At 41.5% G+C, this 21,246-nt stretch overlaps 1 protein-coding gene across 1 annotated transcript in view; it reads right to left on the reverse strand.

Annotated features, from left to right (window-relative positions):
- Nucleotides 1-19,407: 19,407 nt before the first annotated feature.
- mstnb (myostatin b) overlaps nt 19,408-21,246 on the reverse strand; it is a 6,023-nt gene continuing 4,184 nt past the window's right edge. The window contains 2 exon segments of the mRNA XM_046845860.1: nt 19,408-20,845; nt 20,847-20,866. Of these exon segments, the coding sequence (XP_046701816.1) occupies nt 20,488-20,845; nt 20,847-20,866 (378 nt within the window). The 3' untranslated portion in view covers nt 19,408-20,487.

Below are 21,246 nucleotides of genomic sequence, written 5' to 3' on the forward strand. Positions count from 1 at the left end.
CATTGGAGGTGGGTTTAAACTGTTTTATCATGGTGTGGATGGAAAGAGAAATGGTGTAGGGGTGATTCTGAAGGAAGAGTACAGTAAGAGTGTAGTGGAGGTGAAGAGAGTTTCTGATAGGGTGATGATCGTGAAGGTGGAAGTTGAAGGATGATGATAAATGTCATCAGTGCCTATGCTCCACAAGTTGGCTGTGAGATGGAGGAGAAGGAAAGATTCTGGAGTGAATTAGATGAAGTGGTAGATGGTGTACCTAGGAAAGAACGGTTAGTGATTGGGGCGGACTTTAATGGGCATGTGGGTGAAGGGAACAGAGGTGATGAGGAGGTGATGGGTAGGTATGGTTTTAAGGAGAGGAATGTGGAAGGGCAGATGGTGGTAGATTTTGCTAAAAGGATGGAAATGGCAGTGGTGAACACTTATTTTAAAAAGAAGGAGGATCATAGGGTGACGATAAGAGTGGAGGAAGGTGCACACAGGTGGACTATGTGCTATGCAGGAGATGCAACCTGAAGGAGATTGGCGACTGTAAGGTGTTGGCAGGGGACAGTGTAGCTAGACAGCATAGGATGGTGGTCTGTAGGATGGTTTTGGAGGCGAGGATGAAGAGGAGGAGAGTGAGGACTGAAAGAAGAATAAGATGGTGGAAACTGAAGGAGGAAGAGTGTAGTGTGAGGTTCAGGGAAGAGGTCAGAGAGAGGCTCAGTGGTGTTAAGGAGGTGTTGGATGATTGGGCAACTACTGCAGGAGTGATGAGGGAGGCAGCTAGAAAAGTACTTGGTGTGACATCTGGAAATAGAAAGGAAGACAAGGAGACGTGGTGGTGGAATGAGGAAGTGCAGGAGAGCATAAGGAGAAAGAGGTTGGCAAAACAGAAGTGGGATAGACAGAGTGATGAGAAAAGTAGGCAGGAGTACAAGGAGATGCGGCAGCAGGTTAAGAGGGATGTGGCGAAAGCCAAGGAAAAGGCATATGAGGAGCTGTATGAGAGGTTGGACACTAAGGAAGGAGAAAAGGATTTGTACCGATTGGCCAGGCAGAGGGACCGAGCTGGAAAGGATGTACTGCAAGTTAGAGCAGTAAAGGATGGAGAGGGAAATGTGTTGACTAGTGAGGAGAGTGTGTTGAGAAGGTGGAGGGAGTATTTTGAGCAGCTGATGAATGAGGAAAATCAGAGAGAGAAGGTTGGATGATGTGGAGATGGTGAAGCAGGATGTAGATAAGATTAGTAAGGAGGAAGTGAGAGCAGCGATTAAGAGGATGAAGAGTGGAAAGTCGGTTGGACCAGATGACATACCGTGGAAGCGTGGAGATGTTTAGGAGAGATGGCAGTGGGGTTTTGACCAGATTGTTTAACAGGATTTTGGAAGGTGAGAAGATGCCTGAGGAATGGAGAAAGAGTGTGCTGGTACCGATCTTTAAGCATAAAGGAGATGTGCAGACCTGCAGTAACTACAGGGGTATTAAGTTGATCAGTCACACCATGAAGTTATGGGAAAGAGTAGTGGAAGCCAGGCTGAGAGAAGAGGTGACCATCTGTGAGCAACAGTATGGTTTCATGCCGAGGAAGAGCACCACAGATGCCATATTTGCTTTGAGAATGTTGATGGAGAAGTATAGAGAAGGACAGAAGGAATTGCATTGTGTATTTGTGGATTTAGAGAAGGCGACGACAGGGTGCCAAGAGAGGAGTTGTGGTACTGTATGAGGAAGTCAGGTGTGTCGGAGAAGTATGTAAGGGTGGTGCAGGACATGTATGAGGACAGTGTGACGGCAGTGAAGTGTGCAGCAGGTACGACAGAGTTTAGAGTGAAGGTTGGACTGCATCAAGGATCGGCCCTGAGCCCTTTCCTGTTTGCAGTGGTGATGGACAGGTTGACGGACGAGGTCAGACAGGAGTCTCCTGGACTATGATGTTTGCGGATGATATTGTGATTTGTTGTGAGAGTAGGGAGCAGGTTGAGAAGAGCCTGGAGAGGTGGAGATATGCACTGGAGATAAGGGGAATGAAACTCAGTAGGAGTAAGACAGAGTACATGTGTGTGAATGAGAGGGAGGGCAGTGGAGTGGTGCGGTTGCAGGAGAAGAGCTTCAGAAGGTGGAGGAATTCAGGTACCTGGGTTCAACAGTGCAAAGTAATGGAGAGTGTGTTAGAGAAGTGAAGAAAAGAGTGCAGGCAGGGTGGAGTGGGTGGAGAAGAGTGACAGGAGTGATTTGTGATAGTAGGGTATCTGCAAAATTGAAAGGGAAAGTTTATAGGACTGTGGTGAGACCTGCGATGTTGTATGGTTTAGAGACAGTGGCATTGAGTAAAAGACAGGAGGTGGAGCTGGAGGTAGCAGAGCTAAAGATGTTGAGGTTTTCGTTGGGAGTGACGAGGATGGATAAGATTAGAAATGAGTTTATTAGAGGGACAGCGCATGTAGGATGTTTTGGTGACAAGGTGAGGGAGGCGAGATTGAGATGGTTTGGACATGTGCAGAGGAGGGACATAAATTATATTGGTAGAAGAATGCTGAGGATGGAGCCACCAGGTAGGAGGAAAAGAGGAAGGCCAAAAAGGAGGTTCATGGATGTGGTGAGGGAAGACATGCAGGTAGTTGGTGTAAAAGAGGCAGATGTAGAGGACAGGGTGGTATGGAGACGGATGATCCGCTGTGGCGACCCCTAATGGGAGCAGCCGAAAGAAGAAGAAGAAGATTTGGAAAGCATTCTGACCTCCTTCAGGGATTTTCAGATACACTCTATATAGTGAGGAAAATAAGTATTTGAACACCCTGCTATTTTGCAAGTTCTCCCACTTAGAAATCATGGAGGGGTCTGAAATTGTCATCATAGGTGCATGTCCACTGTGAGAGACAGAATCTAAAAAAAAAATCCAGAAATCATAATATATGATTTTGAAACTATTTATTTGTATGATACAGCTGCAAATAAGTATTTGAACAGCTGTCTATCAGCTAGAATTCTGAGGTCCACTGTTGGAGCAATCATTAGAAAATGGAAGAAGCTAAACATGACTGTCAATCTCCCTTGGACTGGGGCTCCATGCAAGATCTCACCTCGTGGGGTCTCAATGATCCTAAGGAAGGTGAGAAATCAGCCCAGAACTACACGGGAGGAGCTGGTCAATGACCTGAAAAGAGCTGGGACCACCGTTTCCAAGGTTACTGTTGGTAATACACTAAGGCGTCATGGTTTGAAATCATGCATGGCACGGAAGGTTCCCCTGCTTAAACCAGCACATGTCCAGGCACGTCTTAAGTTTGCCAATGACCATTTGGATGATCCAGAGGAGTCATGGGAGAAAGTCATGTGGTCAGATGAGACCAAAATAGAACTTTTGGGTCGTAATTCCACTAAACATGTTTGGAGGAAGAAGAATGATGAGTACCATCCCAAGAACACCATCCCTACTGTGAAGCATGGGGGTGGTAGCATCATGCTTTGGGGGTGTTTTTCTGCACATGGGACAGGGCGACTGCACTGTATTAAGAAGAGGATGACCGGGGCCATGTATTGCGAGATTTTGGGGAACAACCTCCTTCACTCAGTTAGAGCATTGAAGATGGGTCGAGGCTGGGTCTTCCAACATGACAATGACCCGAAGCACATAGCCAGATAACCAAGGAGTGGCTCTGTAAGAAGCATATCAAGGTTCTGGCGTGGCCTAGCCAGTCTCCAGACCTAAACCCAATAGAGAATCTTTGGAGGGAGCTCAAACTCCGTGTTTCTCAGTGACAGGCCAGAAACCTGACTGATCTAGAGAAGATCTGTGTGGAGGAGTGGGCCAAAATCCCTCCTGCAGTGTGTGCAAACCTGGTGAAAAACTACAGGAAACGTTTGACCTCTGTAATTGCAAACAAAGGCTACTGTACCAAATCTTAACATTGACTTTCTCAGGTGTTTAAATACTTATTTGCAGCTGTATCATACAAATAAATAGTTAAAAAATCATACATTGTGATTTTTTTTTTAAGATTATGTGTCTCACAGTGGACATGCACCTACGATGACAATTTCAGACCCCTCCATGATTTCTAAGTGGGAGAACTTGCAAAATAGCAGGGTGTTCAAATACTTATTTTTCTCACTGTAATTAACTTTTATTACTTTGGTTCAGAAAGACAGCAATTCATCAATATGCTTCAGAGTCTTTTGACTTCTAATGTAGTGCAAAAAAGATCAAATAAAACCAGATGTTCTTTTCCTGTTCAGTCTCCAGGAAGATACAGCTCTACCTCTGCCATGTCAATCTGTATTCTATGTGACTCGAGAAACAGTTTAGAGAAGAGAAATCAGTCTACATATCAAATATTGGTCACAAATTATTGATCACTAATAAAAGTAAAGAGCATCTACTAATAATTATAAAGAAATAAATCAATGCCAACTTATAGCCAACAAACACCTTTTTTAGAACGATGCATCACATCGGTACCTTTTATGGCGATTTATAGAAATAGATAAAAATGGATAAAATGGATAGCAGTCATTGTTTACTGCTTACAGAAGGAGGCCTTTAGATCTGATTCCTTTTTTTTCTTCATGTTCCATGTTCAGAAACCACCACATGTTGGATCTATTGAAAATAACTGTTCATGTACTGTACAGTATTAACATTTTACTTCATTTTATAAATAATAATTATATATTTATTAATACATCTCTTTATTTCAACATAAAACTCAAAACATCAAAACAGTTCCCTATACGTTTTTTTGGTCTATCATGCTATCCGCGGTAAAGGGGCAGGATTACTGTATACAGATATCTAAATATACACTGCACTCTTCCTTCACTCCTTATTCGCTTTTTTAATGAGACAGATAACATTAGGTATAACTGTAGGGGCTCGGTGGTAGTGATGGGAAGATGAGATCATTTCAGTGAATCTGGTTCTTTAAATCTTTATTTGATTTATTTAGTTCATTTTGTTTCTTTAATCAGAAATGAAATATACATTTAATTGCAGCGCGTCTATGGGAGTCACGTCGCAAAAGTGTGAAGGACTCGGACTAGAAGAGTCGAGAAATAAACTACTCGGTTCTGTTCCCTGTACATAACCTACAGAGATTTTCAAAGCTTTGATCAGGCGCGCCCAGTAGTAAATGAACGAATCAGTCTTTGAGTTGGTTCGTTTTGATGAGTCACATTAATGACTCGTTAAAAATGAATCGTTCATGAACGACTCATCGCTACTCTGTGGTTGAGGTCCTGGGCTACTGATTAGAAGGTCTAGTATCACCAAACTGTCACTCTTGGGGCCCTTGAGCAAGGCCCTAAAGCGTATCTGTTCCAGGGGTGCTGTATCATCGCTTCCTCACATCGTTGGTATATACGACGGTGTTGTAATGTACATGTGACAAGTGAAAAGCCTTTTAATTCACAGATTTAAGAGGAGCTCTTCAGATTTAAGAGAGTAGCATTTCTCCTTGTGCTTCTTGTTTTTTTTCTTTAAAAGGGCCTGAATTTCTCTGCTGGATGTTATGATGCAGCTCATTTGCAGCTTAACCACCATAAAGAACTAAACATGCACATGTGCTCCATGTTAAACACGCCAGCTGGCTACTTTTGACCTTTATTTTTATTTATTTTTCATTTAATTATGCAAGCCTTTGAAACTTGTGTTCTGCCAAACCTGACCTGGGTTCTGAGCTCAGTGGTGCTCACACGCCTCTCTTCCACACGGCATCTCGCAGTTAAAAACCCAGACATGTGCTGCGAGCGCTCTGAGAGGAAAATGAGTTGCGTGAGGAGAAAGTGCTGACGGCAAGCATTTTATTGTTTTCACAACAAGACGGAGTGATTTCGAGGACGTCTCCACACATCTCCGTGACTTGGACGTCTCGTGCTTTTGGGCATTTCTGATTTATAAAGTGGTTCTTGCGTATACAGAAACCGCTCGCTGCAGAAAAGCGTTCATTAACGACTGGAGGGATTGCAGTCTCGAGTTAAAGTCGTGTAAAAAAACAGATCTAAGGCTTGACCTTGAGGAAGGAGGAATAATAGTAATTAGCTGCCGTTCAGATGCTTGGAGTTAGAACTTGCTTAGATAAATGACTCCTGGACGTGTTAATTAGTCCCCCGTCACGTCAATCGCTGGCCTGCCTGCCTAAAGGTCCGCTTTACGGCCGTCTACGTGCGTTTTTATTTTCGGAGCGTACATGCTTCGTCGGGACTTGTCAACGACCCACAAATTGAAGTGCAATTTGACGAGTGTTTGACAAGACGGGTTAAATATAAAACGATTCCTTTACCGCATCCGTAGAGGACGCGATCGTGCAGCACTGCTTTCCCGGATCAGGTGTAGAATAATGTGTTTACTCAAGGGGGGAGGAAGCAGGTCTTATCCTTATACGGATCGAAGTGTAATACGTAGAAATGATTACGAGGAGTGTTGAATAAAGGCGAATGTCAAAGGTGAAGAAGGAAATCTTTGTATTTAATAAAGGCCACGGTCTGATATTATAGCAAATGAATGAACATTTGAACCTTTAAAACGACCTTATCTTTCTTATATGTTGCTTCCACTATATGATCATGCCTCTGGATTCTCATCTGGATTTTTTGTTATTAGCAAACCACATATGACAGCAGATTATTGGTAAAAACTTGCAAAACGAGGGAATGTTACAGTACATCGGTTGCCATTCATGCAAAAATCAACTGAGCACAAACCCTATAAAAAACGACATGAATACTAAAACTGTGAGCTCATTAAATATCATTAGAAATATAATATATTGCATTTTATTCGGTGCACATTCCAATTGGTCTAAAACCCTGCAGTGGACTTTTGCTACCATTAACTACACCGAAAAAAAAATATGTAAAATTGAGTGACAGCTGGTAAAGTGAATCCTGCATGACCTTTTTAACTGAGTGGTCACATGCTACGAAGATGATCGTCAGCTAAGCCCAGCTAATCATCCTGATATTCCCTTGGTGCCAAATGCACTACCTCCATTTCGCTGTTCTGGCTGGTCTCAGATTGCCCAGCACATGCGTGCTCCAAGATATAATTGAAGTCTCAAACAAGGGTCAGAGAGACTCATGGACCAGGAGCAAGCACTGGAGTTTCAGCTACAGAAGTACATGCAGTTTGACCTTTCACTGTGATAACTCGAATATTATTATAATGGTAGCTACGGTTTTGCATTTCTTTATGAAAATATTGAATGAATAATAATATTATTAATGTTAAATAATAGTTATAATAGAGGTCGATGCGGGAACAGATTCATGTATAAACCATTTTGGAAAATATAAATCAATTTAGATCTTCACAAAGGTTGATGTAGGAACAGATAGGAACAGATGTATAAACCTGTAAAATTTTCTAGTTTTCCTGAACTTTTTTTACAATGTTTTTTTCTTTGATAATTGCTGCATTGTGATGCTGTTTTCTTTTTTTGGGTATGTTTTCTAACAATCTCTGGGTCTCTTTAGGAACTATATTTATACCCAGAACTCATCACAGGTCAAATTCACTCAACTGATTATGTGCCACGGATTTTCACTGCCTATCATTCGGTCACGCCTCACACATTTTTTTTTTATCTGTAAATAATCCCACAGACTATACACACCTCTTCTTGTTCTTGTTCTTGTTTTAGTTCTTCTTCTTCTTTTAGCTGCTCCCATTAGGGGGCGCCACAATGGATCATCTGTCTCCATACCCCCCTGTCCTCTACATCTGCCCCTTTTAAACCAACTACCTGCATGTCTTCGTTCACCACATCCATAAACCTCCTCCTTGGTCTTCCTCTTTTCCTTCTTCCTGGTGGCTCCATCCTCAGCATTCTCCTACTGATATACCCCGTGTCCCTTCTCTGCACATGTCCAAACCATCTCAATCTCCCCTCCCTTACCTTGTCTCTAAAACATCCTACACGTGCTGTCCCCCTAATAAACTCATTTCTAATCCTGTCCATCGTCATCACTGCCAACAAAAATCTCAACATCTTCAGCTCTGCTACCTCCAGCTCCACCTCCTGTCTTTTACTCAATACCACTGTCTCTAAACCTACAACATCTCAGGTCTCACCACAGTCCTATAAACTTTCCCTTTCACTCTCACAGATACTCTTCTATCAGAAATCACTCCTGCTATCACTCTTCTCCACCAACTCCACCCTGCCTGCACTCTTTTCTTCAGTTCTCCAACACACTCTTCATTAATTTGCACTGTTGACCCCAGGTACCTGAACTCCTCCATCTTCTCCACCTCTTCTCCCTGCAACTGCACCCCTCCACTGAACTCCCTTTCATTCACACCCATGTACTCTGTCTTACTCCTACTGACTTTCATTCCCCTCCTCTCCAGCGCATACCTCCACCTCTCCAGGCTCTTCTCAACCTGTTCCCTACTCTCACCACAAATCACAATATCATCCGCAAACATCATAGTCCATGGAGACTCCTGTCTGACTTCGTCCGTCAACCTGTCCATCACCACTGCAAACAGGAAAGGGCTCAGGGCCGATACTTGATGCAGTCCACCCTCCACCTTGAACTAGTCTGTTGTTAATACTGCACACTTCACTGCTGTCACACTGTCCTCATACATGTCCTGCACCACCCTCACATACTTCTCTGACACACCTGACTTCCTCATACAATACCACAGCTCCTCTCTCTCCACCCTGTCGTACGCTTTCTCTAAATCCACAAACACACAATGCAACTCTTTCTGTCCTTCTCTATACTTCTCCATCAACATTCTCAAAGCAAATATGTCATCTGTGGTGCTCTTCCTCGGCATGAAACCATACTGCTGCTTACAGATGGTCACCTCTTCTCTTAGCCTGGCTTCCACTACTCTTTCCCATAACTTCATGGTGTGACTGATCAACTTTTTTCCCCTGTAGTGACTGTAGTTAGTATTCTTAAAGATCAGTACCAGCACACTCCTTCTCCATTCCTCAGGAATCTGCTCACCTTCCAAAATCTTGTTGAACAACCTGGTTAAAAACTCCACTGCCATCTCTCCTAAACATCTTTATACTTCTACCGGTATGTCATCTGGTCCAAATGACTTTCCACTCTTTATCCTCTTAATCGCTGCATTCACTTACTCCTTACTAATTCTATCCACTTCGTGCTTCACCATCTCCACCTCATCCAACCTTCTTTCTCTCTATCATTTTCCTCATTCATCAGCAGCTCAAAATACTCTCTCCATATTCTCAACACGCTGTCCTGCACTTCCTCATTCCACCACGTCTCTTTGTCTTCCTTTCTATTTCCAGATCTCACACCAAGTACCTTTCTAGCTGCCACCCGTATCACTCCTGCAGTAGTTGCCCAATCATCCAACACCTCTTCACCACCACCGAGCCCCTGACTGACCTCTTCCCTGAACCTCACACTGCACTCTTCTTCCTTCAGTTTCCACCATCTTATTCTTCTTTCATTCCTCACGCTCCTCCTATTCTTCTTCACCTCCAAAACCATCCTACAGACCACCATCTGATGCTGTCCAGCTATACTGTCCCCTGCCAACACCTTACAGTCTCCAATCTCCTTCAGGTTGCATCTCCTGCATAGAACATAGACCACCTGTGTGCACCTTCCTCCACTCTTATACGTCTCTATATATATCTCAGACTATACACACTGGTGACAGGGTCATGGGTGGCCGAGGCTCATTGATGCATTTGAGAAGCGAAGGCTAGTCCGTGTGGTCCGATCCAACAGACGAGCTCCTGTAGCTCAAACTGAGGAAGTTCATGCTGTTGATGCTCAATGGGTCATAACTGTTTTAGCAGCAAAAGTGGACCAACACAATATTAGGCAGGTGGTCATAATGTAATGCTGATCAGTGTATCTAATCAGTTTCACCAGAAAATATGAAACAGTACATGGATTCCATACATACCAATGCATCAAGTGGCAAAAATTTGTATACAGATCTTTGTGAAAGCTGATATTTTCCAAGAGAGGAAGTTTTATTGGCGTATCGCAAACGTTCAGGAGACATGAATTCCATCGAGATGAGGAAACTCCGGCTTGAATAAAAGTCAAGCATGTATGTTTGAAAAGCAAGTACAGGAAACTAGCACCATGCCACAGCTTTACCCAAGCTAACATTGTAGTCAAAGTGCAAATCTCTGATACATGTCATACATTTGAGGACGGCATGTGACTATCTGTCCGGTGGCGTTTATTGATGTTAATAAAGGTCTGAGCAGCTGGCTGAGGTGAAGCGATCCTGCGGGCAAATTTGGCACCCAGCATAAGTGTGGGATGTACTTGAAGAGGCCACAAATCCCCAAGACAGCTCTTGTATTGCTGGGGAAATGAGTTTATGAGTTACTGTAACAGGTTTCCATGTACACCTCAAGGACAAACGTTGGTGTTTGATTGATCAAAAGATATGTGGTATGTGCTTTTTGAACACCTCATTCCACATTTGGTCCACGTTTGTGGCACGTTGGGTGTCTCAATACTTTTTGGCAATATGATGTAGCTATTGTGAATGGTGTGATCACACTGGATTAGATCACATGATTTATATCCTTGAAGGGAAGATCTACCGTTCCTTATGTTCACCAAGATGAAGGTTGAATACTTGTGATTGGTATAAGCATTGCATGTAGTTTGAGGAGTATTGGTGCAACAGCCTTGTTCAGCTGTGTAAGCTGAACCTCTGAAGATGATAGCCCCGAAGGGCCTGGTTTGGAACGAGTGTAAACTTATTCTGCTGAATAACGGTACCCCCACCTCTCCCCCCAATGGATTCTTGATTCATTTGAACTCCTTAAACTCAGACGACCATCTTTAGATGTAACTCATGGGTAAGGCATCGACCATAACGTCATTGTGAAACGAATCGTATCCCTGATTGAAATGGAGAAGTCAGACGTGGGGATCAGACTGAGCACCGAGAACAGACTTTACTTGAGTCACATATGTTCATCGACTCATTGGGATACATATAGTGTTAAAGTGTTCAAAATCAAAGTTTATTTACTGTACAATATGTTTTAATAAGTGTGTATGTGTGTATATATATATATATATATATATATATATATATATATATATATATATATATATATATATATATATACACACACATATATATATATATATATGTATATACACCTTTTCACACAGGGCCATGTAGTTTTGGATTTTGTTTTCCCTCAATAATAAAAACTTTCATTTAAAAACTACATATTGTGTTCACTTGTGTATCTCTAACTATCAACATTATAATATCAATATTCACAATGGCTCAAGACCACAGGTCTGCATTTGAGCACCTTACACTGAACAGTACACCTTAACAATTATGGAACTATAATGAATGGACATTCAGTGTTGAGGATGAGGATGGGCTTCCTTTTGAGTCTGGTTCCTCTCAAGGTTTCTTCTTCATGCCATCTCAGGGGGTTTTTCCTCACCACAGTCACCACTGGTTCACTCATTAAGGATTACATTTATAAGGAACAAACTTATACATTCGTTTGTTTCGGGTTTATCTGTGTAAAGCTGCGTTGAGACAATGTCCATTGTTAAAAACACTCAGCATGCCCCTCCCACAAAGTGTTAAAATCAGAGCTGCTAAACGAGAGCATTCCTCCAAACTGCAGAATCGTCATTACTATATATTCTGCCCTAATATCAGACGAAGCCTTTAAAACTAAAAACTAAAAACAAGCACTAAAAACAAGATTACTATTAAAATCAGGATCATGCGTATTGCCAGAAATGATTTATTAAAAACGCACACAGTAGTTACGATGCGAAAACAAGCGAAATCACTGCTCCTCAAAATGTTTAAACGTATTGCAACATAAAACATTACTGAATGTATTTTCACATGATCACAGAACACTGAAAGATATTCAACATGAGAAACAGAAATCAAACTACAAAACACGTAAAAAGCTATAAGTATTTGTAAAAAAAAAAAAAAAAAATACTGGAAAGAGCGTCCTGACCTGCAGTTATAATTTGTTATTTGGTTGTAAAAAAAAAAAAGGAGGTTGGCGTTGATTTAAAACAAGCACTTGGAATAAAGTCCTCAATGTGATTATTAAGCATTTTTAACTGAGTAACCTTAAAACCAGTTATTACTGCTCAAATAAAGTCTTTAAAAATACGTTAATCGATACTATTCAAGGTCAATTTGCAGGTAAAAGAAATTATTTCAAACTGTACTTACTAATAAAGGGTAAATAAATATATAAATAATCTTAAAACAATCATAATAATCATACGCAATCTGCTCCTGCGTACTATTTTACTCTTAAAATAAGATAATTAAGAGAATGGCTATGAAATAAGACTGTAATTTTGACTAGATGAGGAGTTTTTGCAGTGTGAGGCTGTTGATAGTGGTATAAGATTCAGATTAGATTAGATTTGATTCAACTTTATTGTCATTACACATGTACAAGTACAAGGCAACGAAATGCAGTTTGGGTCTAACCAGAGTGCAATAACAGCAAGTGGAGGATATACAGTGTTTACATGATTTACATAAATTAAATAAAATGGTATTACAGTATAGGACTATAAACAGTAATTTACAGAGGTATATGTACTATGAATATAATATAAGGATGAATATATATATGTACATGAACATATACAGCATGGAAGCATGGAAGTTGGAAGCATGGAAGTTGGCCACTGTTGGCCCTTAAGCCTTAACTGCCCAGTTGTATAAAATGACAAAATGTAAGACTGCAAAATGCCGTTAACGTAAGCCGAAGCTGATCCTGTTCGACCTGTTAAGTATTTGAGATGAATTGAAAGAGCTGGCCAGACCAAAGCACTGGTGCATGTCTTTAATGGGAAACAGCTTCATCAATGGCAGAAAAATATAGGAATTTAATCATAAAGTTGATTTTAAAGATCCCATGTTAGTGTTACACAATACAATCTTAAAATCTTAACATGTTCAACACACATTCAGTGGTTTTTTAGCTGATATTTGAGCATCATCTGAAAAACACCTGCAGCATTTGATCAAATTTCCAGAAGTCATTTGAGTAGATGTCCTTTAAAAAAGTTTAATTGCCTTGATTTCCCATTATAATTTCCAATAATGCAACAAAACTGATTCACCATATGACAAGACATGACAAAGGTGGGGACAACTTGCTGTTTTTTCCAAATGATCCAGACATCTCTCTTTCTCCACTGAGACACATCTATCCTCCATCACTGTCAGTCACTGGCCCAGTGGGACGCTTGTGGTTTATTGCGCTGGACCTTTTTTTTCCACTCCGGTCATTAACGAGCCTTGTAAATGAACTTGAGCTTATGGACAGAAATTTTTCTGGACGACTCGTTCCAACCCTTAATGCAATCTCGAGGTGCATATCACTAAACCAGGACACCTCGCTGTCCCCATTCACAAACATCCGGAAGCTTTACAGTGCAATTCATCAAGGGGTCTCGTAAGGGTCAATATGTTGTCGGGAGAGTGGGAGAATGGGAGAGGGAGGGGGAACACGGTTTTCTTGCTAAGTGAAAAAACAAGCGGTGTGGACGCGCTGGCTAAATCCATCAGGAGCACTGACAGCCAGCCATCAGCAGCCTTGTGTCTGCGTCCTGTGACCTGAGGCGCACAGCTTTTTATTGCGTTTCATTGCTTACTTTGGATCGGACTGGAACTCACTACTAGAGAAGTTCAGCTGGGTCTTAAATCATGTCTCCCTTGGTTAGCGAGGTGATTACTACATTGCAAATCTTATGATACAGTGTCCTTGAGAATTTATGAAAATTAACAGAGATGTATATGTTTTAATGTCATGCAAAAGATACATGACATCGACAAAAAATTGGGTTGGGGATTTTTCTTTTAAAGTTTGGATAATTATCTTAAATAATTGTGAAATTATGAATATTCCTCTGTGATGAGTAAAGTTACCTAATTGCCTACATTTCTACCTACATATCTACCTATGTATGCTGCCTACCTACTTACCTACTTTCCCACCTTCCCACCTACCTACATACCTACCTACCTACATACCATCTTATAAACCTACATATCTACCTACCTGCCTACCTACCTACCCACCTATATACCTACATACTTGTCAGCCTACCTGCCTACCTACCCACATACCTACCTACCTACCTGTCTACCCACATGTCTACCTGTCTACCTGCCTGCCTGCCTACCTACCTACCTACCTACCTACCTACCTACCTACCCACCTACCTACCTACCTACCTACCTGTCTACCCACATGTCTACCTGTCTACCTGCCTGCCTGCTTACCTACCTACCTGGCTACCCACATGTCTACCTGTCTACCTACATGTCTACCTGCCCACCTGCCCACCTGCCTGCCTGCTTACCTACCTACCTACCTACCTACCTACCTACCTACCTACCTACCTACCTACCTACCTACCTGTCTACCTGCTTACCTACCCACCTACCCACCTACCCACCTATCTACCTACCACTCTGCCTACCTACCTGTTTCACTTTACAACAGCAACAGGTGAGTCACAGGTGTAGGACAGGAGCATCAGTTAGGTCTGGAGGGAAAAAGGAACTGTAGACGTAGATGTGATTATCGGGTATGTTTTTATTCTATCTGAGTGTACACTATGATCAGATTGCATGTTTAGTGTATAAACCTTTTGGATTTGTGATGGCATTAACATTCAATATATGACTGATTTTTCTATATTACAATCGAATTTCCAATCAAAATGTGAGTTTGTTCAGAATCTGGGGTAGGTCTACATTTAATTCCCAATGGAATTAAAAGAAGGAGAGACAGGGAAAGACTAAATCTTGTTAATTATTAAGCTTACGGTCAAATAAACTTTTCATTCATTTTAATATTGTTTTTAGACGATTGTTTACACACCAGCCGTCTGAGCTTTCTTTCATTTACTATGATTTCTCAGAGACCTTCCATGCTTGTTTTTTAAATCGACCCAAATTGCCCAGAACTATCTACACTGTATGGCCAAATAAATTTGCACCCAAGATCATCACATCCACATGTGGTTCTTTCCCAAACTGTTGCCATTAAAACTAGAAACTGACAAATATGAAAAATGTCTTTGTATACTGGAAGCCAGTAGTAAGAATAGTGTGTGAAGCTTGCAGCATACAATCTCGAGTGTCCTTCACTGAGCCCTGACCTCCTCAAACCCTTTGGGAAGAACTGGAACTGGAGCCTCCTTAAAATCCTGACATTCTAATTCCTTATTCCCCACCGACGTGCCACAAAATGTAGAGAAAAACCTTCCAGGAAGAATGGAGCTAATTGAAATGGGCACAAACATTAAGCCATAAAATTTGCCATTATTCTTGATATGAGTGGCTGAACATTGGCCACAGAAAGCCCCTGCATGTTATACAAGGTGGCATTAAAAAGTGTCCAGACTTGTTTTATAACATGCCAATAGATGGCAGCACCATGCTGCACACACAGTCACAGGGAGCACCGAACGTCATAAGTCAGTGCGCTAAAAGACCACGTCTGCTGTCGACAAGCTCTCCTCAAACAAGAGTTTCTCTTCCGGAAACAACACAATCTCTCTGGATGAAGATCTAGCACAAAGGTCGCTGTTTTGACCAACGTGAAGCGCAGAAGGCGTTTTACACACTTTAAAAAAGAACACTTCCAGGACACATTCCAGAAGTGGCAGGAACGCTGGAGGCACTGCATCACTATGCAAGGGGACTGTTTTAAAGGTGATAGTGTCTAGATAAATAAAGTACTTTCTTGTAAAAAGATCTAGAGATTTTTTTTGATACCACCTAGTATAATTAGGTATTTGGTACATTTCCAACATTTTATCAGCAGAACATTGTCATCTAAACACATGCTTGGGGTTTCCAAATAAACACTTTGAAAACCACTGAGTAAAAATAAAACGTATACAATTGTGTTCATACTGCACTGAATTAGATCGGTCATGCCTTTAACTCATTAAAACAAATGCTTCTCCATCTGTCGGAGTAAGTGAGCAACTCATCTCTCCTTCTCACTCTTCTTAATGATATTTTCCCATTCTGGATATCGTGATGGATATCGACACATCCTGGATCTTCAGCTACATGTTTCCTAGCCGTCTGTCCTGGGCCCAGAAGACTCGTTCCACCTTCCCATTTTCTCACACTCACTTCCTCACCTGTGAGCCTTGGAATGTGCTGGCAGCTCCCGGCTCTGCCGAAACTCAGACGCCTCTCCTTCCATACAACAGATGCTCAGATGCTCAGACAATCCGTTGCTGTTCTTGTTTATGGCGTTCACTTGTTTTTAACAGTCGCAAGAGGAAACGAGGAAGCAGCGAAAGAAAAACAAATCAATCATGCTGATTCTGGACTCGAGTTATGATAGGGTAGGAGAGGATTTATGATAATTAACCCTAAACATCTTGTTTTGCTTAAGTTTGAGTCACGGGAAGAGTAGTGTGTGTGTGTGTGTGTGTGTGTGTGTGTGTGTGTGTGTGTGTGTGTGTGTGTGTGTCAAAAAAGGGTGAATCCTATTCCTTGTTTGGTACGTCAAAATCTCAGTCAAATTTGTATAACCTTATACCTGCATTTTCTCTTTAAAGGTCTGAAATCTTCAACGAGAAGTTGTAGATCCAGCAAGGATCTCGAGGCATCTAGAGATGTACCAGTGCCAGTTGTGTGACACCATCACTGCACACCCAAACATAATTTTTCTGTAATAAATGGACATTCGGTGCCACACAGATGAAGATGGGTTCCCTCTTGAGTCTGGTTCCGCTCAAGGTTTTTTCCTCATGCATCTCAGGGAGTTTTTCCTTGCCACAGTCACCACCAGCTTACTAATCAAAGACAAACTAACACTTTTAAAGAACATCTTATTGATTCTTTTTTACCTCATTATATGTGTAAATCTGCTTTTAAACAATGTTCATTGTTAACATTTTACAAATAAAAATAAATTGAATTGAATTGAAGATTTTGGACCTTCAAAGACAATATGCTGATGCCCCAATGATTCCTAACCATTTAGATACAATCCAGCTCCAGTTGTGTTCTGCTTAGAAGATTGTGAGTTGAAATTTAATCAACACCAATAATTTGCCATTGCTGGGCCCTTGAGCAAGGCCCCTAACCCTCAACTGCTCACACTAAAAGTTGAACCTAACTATAATATATGAACACTGCAACATGATGTTTTGTTTTTATCACAGGACACTTTATAGTAGCATGATTTTTTCCTATGCATGTTGAACCTTAAAGATTACAGAGCAACACAGGAGGATGGATTTGGACTGTAATTAATGTCAACAGTCAACTCAGGACCACAGGTTGCATTTAAACACCTGCACATTTCAACAATGATGGAACTGCAATAAACTGACAAATGTTTGAGTCTGGTTCCTCTCAAGGTTTCCTCCTCATACCATGTTAAGGGGTTTTTACTTGGCACATTTGCCACTGGTTTACTCATTAGGGATGAACTTACAATTATAAAGAACAAATGTATACATTCTTTTATGACGGTTTTATCGCTGTAAAGCTGCTTTGAGATATTACCATTGTTAAAAGTGCTTCACAAATAAAAGTTTTGTTCAATTAAACTTTGTTCGGAAGTTGAGGCCAGTTTTACCCAACACTTTAACCCTTTCAGGATCAGGGAGACGATTGTGGCGGTACTGCGATGTGAACTCATGATTACCTTCTGATCCTAGTCTCTATAGAAATCTCCTTCTATGGAAATCTTTCACAGAGGATTGTGGGAACCAGAGAGAACTCACATCTGTATTGTTCAGGAAAAAAGTGCTTCTTCCAGAAATCTAATGGTGCCATTTATTACAGAAGTAAAAGGTGCTTTCATTTCTGGTGGCTAACAAAACCAGGATTTATTTGCAGATTGTGCCAAGAGAATCGACTTGTAAGATTATGTTAAGTAATTATGATCTCGCCTGTTTTTGGAATTTAGGATTGACATCCGTGATCAAGTTCAATCCTAATCTTTATGTTGGAGTGACAGAAGTGAACCAAGTCCCACCCAGAATTACATACTCATCTAATAGTGATCTCAGGGGAGGTGGTAGGTTAGTGGTTAAGGGTCTGGGTTACTGATCAGAAGGTCAGGGGTTCAAGCCCTGGTATTGCTAAAAGGGGCTCTCTTGGGGGCCCCTGAGCAAGGCCCTTAAGCCTCTGTGTTCCAGGAGTGCTGGGATATGAAAAGAAAGAATTTCACTGTGCTGTAATGTACACGTGACAAATATAAAGCACCTTTCTTTCTATGCTAATATTCATTCATTTATATGTCACAGTCAGGTGTTGAACCAGTTATTATTATTATTATTAAGTCAGATTTAATGGGGCAGTTGGGGGCTTTTGGGGTAACAGGGCTAATTCAAAGAAAAAAATAATACTTGGTGGCTAGACAGTAGTGCAGATGGATGGATGTTTGCTGTTGAAGTCTCATTCTCATGGGAAAATGAAGCACCTTTGGAATTATTTTGATCAGAAGGGTCATGAGTTCCAATTCCACCACCACTAATTTGCCACTGCTGGACCCTTGAGCATCACCCTTGAACCGTAACTGCTCAGTTGTACGGATGATGTAATTGTAAGTCGCCGCGGATAAGGTCATAAATGTTAATGTAAAGTTTTTTTAACTGATGGCATACGGTCCACAAAAACAAAAACAAAAAAAAAAAAAACTGAAATGTTCTAAAATGAACTGAAGGCTGTGAAAACGTTCTCTGCGAATCAATCAAGAGGAAGCAAACATAAATAAATACTTCAAAAACCTTGAATGAATCCCAACCCTTTCATGCATAAATAGAACAAGGCCTTAACAAAGAGGCGACGGTGGAACCCGAATGTACTGTATTATGTCAGCAGAAAAATGTTGAGTGCAGTGTTGTTGCTCCAGGACCTTTAATCTCTCACAACCCTCTGTTCACTTCTGTGCACGTCCCACCTGGTTGCCGTCGGCAGGCGTCCAGCTCACAGCAGGAAAGGAAGCGGATCTCAGCAGTGCTCGGTTCGCCCTCTTCTGGTCGGAAGTGAGGACCTGCTCCAATTAGGCCTGCTGTCAAAACATTCACGCACTGCGCCTTTTTCTCCGACTCGGGCTCTATAAAGGCCTGACTGCAATTTTTTTGTTGTTAAATTGGACTTACATAACAGAGATGTCTCAGTCCAATAACAAGCTGTAAAAGCACGGGTTTGCGTGAGAACTAAGATTAAAAAACCAAAGTTTTTTTTTTCCACCCTATTCAGAAAGGCCAAAGAATCACTCCGCTTTTAAACACTAGCCACAGAATCAGCATTGAATCTTGAAGTCATAGAGCACAAACTTTTCCTCTTTCCCCCTTCTATCTTCACCCATGCCGAGCTTAACACCACAGCGTGAACTCTGTCGAGACGACGCCGCGATCCGATACCGGAGTGTGAAATAATACAACTAAACATAAAGCAAGCACCTTTATTTGTATGAACAGCTACATAGATTTGATATTGTACACTTTTTCTTCTAGCTAATGTGTTGTCTTATACATGGAACTATAACAGAGGTTAAAAAAGTGACTGTTAAAAGGAAAAAAATGGCATGTATACAATGCAATCAGCAAACATATCATATCAAAATCGTTTTTTTTTAGCAACCAATTCTTCCTATTGGTCTGCCATAGTGCAAACTGTGGTTTGAAGAAAGTAAGTAAGTGATGTGGTTTTTAACATTCACACATACTTACCAACAAAAAAAACAAACAAAAAAAAACAATAAAACTCTGTCTTTTACACATTTCAACATGTAGACTGCAATCAAAGTGCCTCTGGTTCAAGTCCTTCTGTCCAGTAATGCTTATTTATATTTATATAATAATAATAGTTCAAGTGTAAAGGGCAGGTTCAAGCAGTTGAGTAGTGAAATGAGATACAATGAACTGGTTGGTTGTGTTGATTGTAAAACAAAGCCTTGATTCAGGTTGCCTAAAATTCTTTAGACAGGTTTTTTTTTTTCAAGCTTTTATTATCGTTTTTTTTTTTCTTTTCCTTAAAAAAAGTGTCCCTTGATTCCCTCTCTGTTGCTCTTGGATACTTGACCTAAACAACCTAGACAGCTGTTTGGAGTGAGAACAGAACTATTTTGTTGATTGTATAATACGTGTAGTTTTGGTTGTTGTTTTTTTTTGTACTATGAGCGATGTATAAAAAATAAAAAAAGATATTTTTTGTCCATTTTTTTTCCCCAAGTCGAACCGGCATTACATTCCTTCAGTACGTCCTTGTGTGACCTCTGACCCCCAGGAAGCGGATTTAGCGTAAACGAATAAAAAGTCGGTGAGAGTAAGCGGTGCTCTGTAGATGGCTCCTTTGCTTGCTTGCTATTCTGGTTCTATTGCATATTGCACAGTGTTAGCATGGATGATGGTTGAAAGGTTGTAGTAAAGAAGTCCGGAGGAGGAGAGGAGGAGGAGAAGGAGGAGGAGGAGGTGGAAAAAACGTTTGGAAGGTGGAACGGATGGAGTCCACGCGTCTGGGATGTCGAATCACGAGCAGCCGCAGCGATCCACGACCATGGAGGGAATCTTGCCGTAGATGATCTGCTCTTTTCCGTTAAAGTAGAGCATGTTGATGGGAGACATCTTGGTGGGCGTGCAGCAGGGGCCGGCGGTGCCGCGTGGGTTGGCCTTGTTCACCAAGTGTGTGTGCGGGTACTTCTGCAAGTGCACGTAGTCACACTCGCCTGAGCAGTAGTTGGCCTTATAGCGCTTCGGGGCAATAATCCAGTCCCAGCCGAAGTCTTCGAAGTCCACCGTAAGGGGGTAGCGGCAACAGCGGGACTCGGAGGAGTTCTCATCACAGTCTAGTCCTGATTCTCTTCTGGTTCGCTTGGGAACTTCCAAATTTTACCTCCAAGAAGGGGAGCTGGGGATTGGAGAAAACAGGACACTTTGAGAAGACAAATAACAAACAGGTCTATCTAGATTTACCGAAACCTCAAAGATTTCCATAAACAGACACTATATGGACAAACGTTTGTGGACACCTGCCCAAAAGTTCACTATGTGCTTCTTTTTGAACATCCTGAAACCTCCACTCGTCTGGGAAGATGTTCCTCTCGATTTTGTAAAGGTTTCTGAGGTTTCTATCATCCACATGGGTGTTAGTAAAGTCAGGTACTGATGTAGGTGAGAAGGTGAGGAGGCCTGGGACATGGCCTGCGGTCAGTGTTCGCTTTCATCCCAAAGATGTTCAACAGGGTTGGAGCTCTATAGCAGGAGATCTTCCACATCTTCCAACTAATG

Source organism: Silurus meridionalis, chromosome 3 (assembly GCF_014805685.1).
Source record: "Silurus meridionalis isolate SWU-2019-XX chromosome 3, ASM1480568v1, whole genome shotgun sequence".
Lineage (NCBI taxonomy): Eukaryota > Metazoa > Chordata > Actinopteri > Siluriformes > Siluridae > Silurus > Silurus meridionalis.